This window comes from Nelumbo lutea, chromosome 2 (assembly GCF_056320005.1).
Source record: "Nelumbo lutea isolate HS-2025 chromosome 2, American lotus-T2T, whole genome shotgun sequence".
NCBI lineage: Eukaryota > Viridiplantae > Streptophyta > Magnoliopsida > Proteales > Nelumbonaceae > Nelumbo > Nelumbo lutea.
The window spans coordinates 37,684,806-37,688,000 of record NC_142685.1 but is presented as its reverse complement, the minus strand read 5'-3'; the positions used below and the strand labels follow the sequence as shown (position 1 = coordinate 37,688,000).

Here is a 3,195-nt window from a genome sequence, read left to right as displayed (position 1 = left end):
TACACCGTTCACATGGTATCAGGGTTGGACAGGGGTAAATGTAAAATGTAACACGGAAGGCGTGTGTTGGTGAAATAGTAATAAAATAATTAACTAGGTGGGCCATGGACCATGGCCCATTGTTCAAGTTCAACAAATTGATCCCTTCGCCTCAGAATATCCAAATCGACTAATCGGAATCAGAAGCAACCCTTTGTACAAAAAGATAAAGCCCAGAATAGCACAGCTCCCGAGGCCCAAAAGCTGATGGAACGGACCGGGGGAGCAGAGTTGAGTTTACGATGACCGTTTTGGTTTGGTTTCTGGTTCAGGACTCTGGTAGTCCTTTTACTTCTCCGCACGAGGCCCAAGCTGCTCAGCGGGAGGGGCGCCACTAAACTTCTTCAAGGACAAAATTACCCTGAATTATTGACAGTTGACGTCTTAGCACAGGTTTTGCCGTTGGAGGTCGGCTCTTAACCCTTGGGAGTTCCACAAGACTTGAGACACCTTGGGATATCAAAGATCAAGGGATGTCGTCGTCATTCTGAAGTTTTAACATCCCATTCTTTGTCTTTGTTCAAAATCTCGTCGATAGGCATGAACCCACCAATTACCCTCTAAAAATTACGAGAATGCCATGAGGTAGAATATGATACCATACTTCAGCAAACATAGTTTTAAAAGATTGAGTCGACAGTATTACAACTTACAAGCAAGTGATGGTGGATAGACGGTTTGGCTTGGCCAATTAATTACTGTAGGGCTGTCCATTTTTTTTTTCTGTGAATTTCACGAATCAGGATTCAGAAAACAACTGCTGAGATCAAATTACGAAAATACCCCTAATGGGGAATTGGTTTCCTAGTGTCATACATGATACAACCAATATAATGATATATGGGCATTTCCGTCCGAAAGCAATCTCACAACACCGGCGTTCTTAACTTCGTCCCCTCGCAGAATGTGATTGATAACCTACACACACTTCCCATACCCATGAGCTAGCGCAATCCGTCTGGAACGAAATGCGGGACCCGCAGGAACCCAAACTATTTGTTTATTGGTATCGACGCCATAAACACCGTAGTAATAGAATCTTCCAACCATATGATGCGGGGCCTGTCGAAGATTCCGATCGGATGGTGCGGAAGCCGTGCTTAAATGAGCAAGGGCTCTGAGAGGTACTTCAATAATGGAGAGAGCAAACAATTAGGCCCATCATACGTGGGACCCACGTTGGCAAAGACAAGTGACAGCTATGCTTTGCAGATCGCATTTAAACTTAAAAAAGATTTTAAATGGCTAAGGACGACCCACGTGTCTCCCGTGGATTCGCCAAGAACTTGATTACTCCCTTCTCTCTATCTCTCTCTCTTCGGAAGACGAAGAGCAAACTGAAAGTCCGAGAGAGAGAGAGAGAGAGAGAGAGAGAGAGAGATGGCCATCGACGAAGAAACCGGCAAGGGATACCCGGCGAATTGGAGCTTGTCGGCAAAGCCCTGTGATTCGTGCAAATCGGCGTCGGCCCTACTGTTCTGCCGGGCAGACTCGGCGTTCCTCTGCTTCAACTGCGATGCCAAGGTTCATGGCGCGAACAAGCTCGCCTCCCGGCACGAGCGGGTCTGGATGTGCGAGGTCTGTGAGCAAGCCCCGGCCAGTGTCACCTGTAAGGCTGACGCCGCTGCCCTCTGCGTCACGTGCGACCGAGACATCCACTCGGCAAACCCACTCGCCCGTCGGCACGAGCGAATTCCAGTCGTTCCGTTCTACGAATCGGCTGCCTCCGCCATGAAATCCAACGTAGCCAACCTCCTCGTTCCTGATGGTCTCCTCAAGTCCTCGGACGAAGATGACGATCGTAACGACAAAGAGGAAGACAACGACACCTGCCGCGAGGAGGCCGAAGCTGCTTCTTGGTTACTTCCAAACCCAAACCCTGCCAAACTCATGGAAACACCCGATCTGAAGTCAGGCGACTATTTCTTCTCCGACGTGGATCCTTATCTCGATCTCGACTACGGGTCGTCCATGGAGACGAGGTATCACCACCAGAACAGCGCCAATGCTGATAGTGTAGTTCCTGTGCATACGAAACCCCCTCCGCCACCACTGATGAACACCTCCGATGGCTGCTTCGACATGGGTTTCTGCCGATCCAAGCCTTCTTACGGTTACACCACTCCAACACTTAGCCAGAGCGTAAATCCATATCTATACAAGCTCCAACTCAAATTCACTTTTTCCCCCAACTTTTTTTCCCTGATTTTGGTTTTTCGGCTTTCGTCTTTCGTTTCCAGGTTTCTTCGTCGTCGTTGGACGTTGGAGTAGTGCCCGACGGGAACAGCAACGCGGTCTCGGATATAACGAATCCGTTCGGACGGAAAGGCGGAGTGGATGCGGGCGGGGGGAATCACGGAGCTCCGCAGCTGTCGGGGATGGACCGTGAAGCAAGGGTTTTGAGGTACAGAGAAAAGAGGAAGAACAGAAAATTCGAGAAGACGATTCGGTACGCCTCGAGGAAAGCCTACGCTGAGACGCGGCCTAGGATCAAAGGTAGGTTTGCGAAACGGGTGGAGATCGATAGCGAAGTAGATCGAATCTACTCCTCCACCCCTGCTTTTATCGCTGATACTGGCTACGGTATCGTCCCTTCGTTTTGATCGAAGGGCCATCAATCATGTCCTAAGATTACTTGTTAGAAACAGTTTTGATGCTGTCGTAGTTTGTATTTGTAATTAATTAATCAAATTAATTATCCCGTATAATATACTATGTGATTAGAACGTTTCATCGGTGGAATACTAACCGTCGATTTTCAGAATATATTGCAATATGTTTTGTTCCTGACTCTGTGAGAAGCATGGTATAAAAGCGCATAGCTAAACCTTTCGCCCCTTCTTTATCTCTTTATGATCTGTTTCTGAAGCGCTATTCGTTCTTGGGTTGTTCCAAGTTCCAAGCCCTGGTTTATCTTTTAAGAGTTGAGGTTTTGCTGGAACCTGGGAGTATAATAATATAATATTTTGTTCGAATTCAACGCTGTTTGATGGTTTTTGGGGGTATTATATGATAACGATGTATCTACCGTTGATTAGGATTCTATTCGCCATTTGAGAAACAGGCAAAAAGATTCCAATCCAATTGCTCCTTGCTAAATAACAATATTTCTACGATAAAGAATGCTTTTTTGTATTGCCAGTTGCACAAGAGTAC

At 47.0% G+C, this 3,195-nt stretch overlaps 1 protein-coding gene across 1 annotated transcript; it reads left to right on the top strand.

Moving 5' to 3' along the window:
- The first annotated feature begins 1,359 nt into the window (after nt 1–1,359).
- LOC148869927 (zinc finger protein CONSTANS-LIKE 5-like) lies at nt 1,360–2,826 on the top strand. The gene is made up of 2 exons (XM_088967912.1): nt 1,360–2,181; nt 2,280–2,826. The coding sequence occupies exons 1-2, from the start codon at nt 1,420–1,422 to the stop codon at nt 2,640–2,642; spliced, it is 1,125 nt and encodes a 374-aa protein (XP_088824038.1). The 5' UTR covers nt 1,360–1,419; the 3' UTR covers nt 2,643–2,826.
- The last annotated feature ends 369 nt before the right edge of the window (nt 2,827–3,195 follow it).

Excerpts from the sequence above, each read along its gene's own strand:
- LOC148869927 (XM_088967912.1), top strand. The coding sequence starts at position 1,420 with ATGGCCATCGACGAAGAAACCGGCAAGGGATACCCGGCGAATTGGAGC. Across the intron at positions 2,182-2,279 it reads CTCCAACACTTAGCCAGAGC|GTTTCTTCGTCGTCGTTGGA; the intron begins GTAAATCCATAT and ends TTTCGTTTCCAG.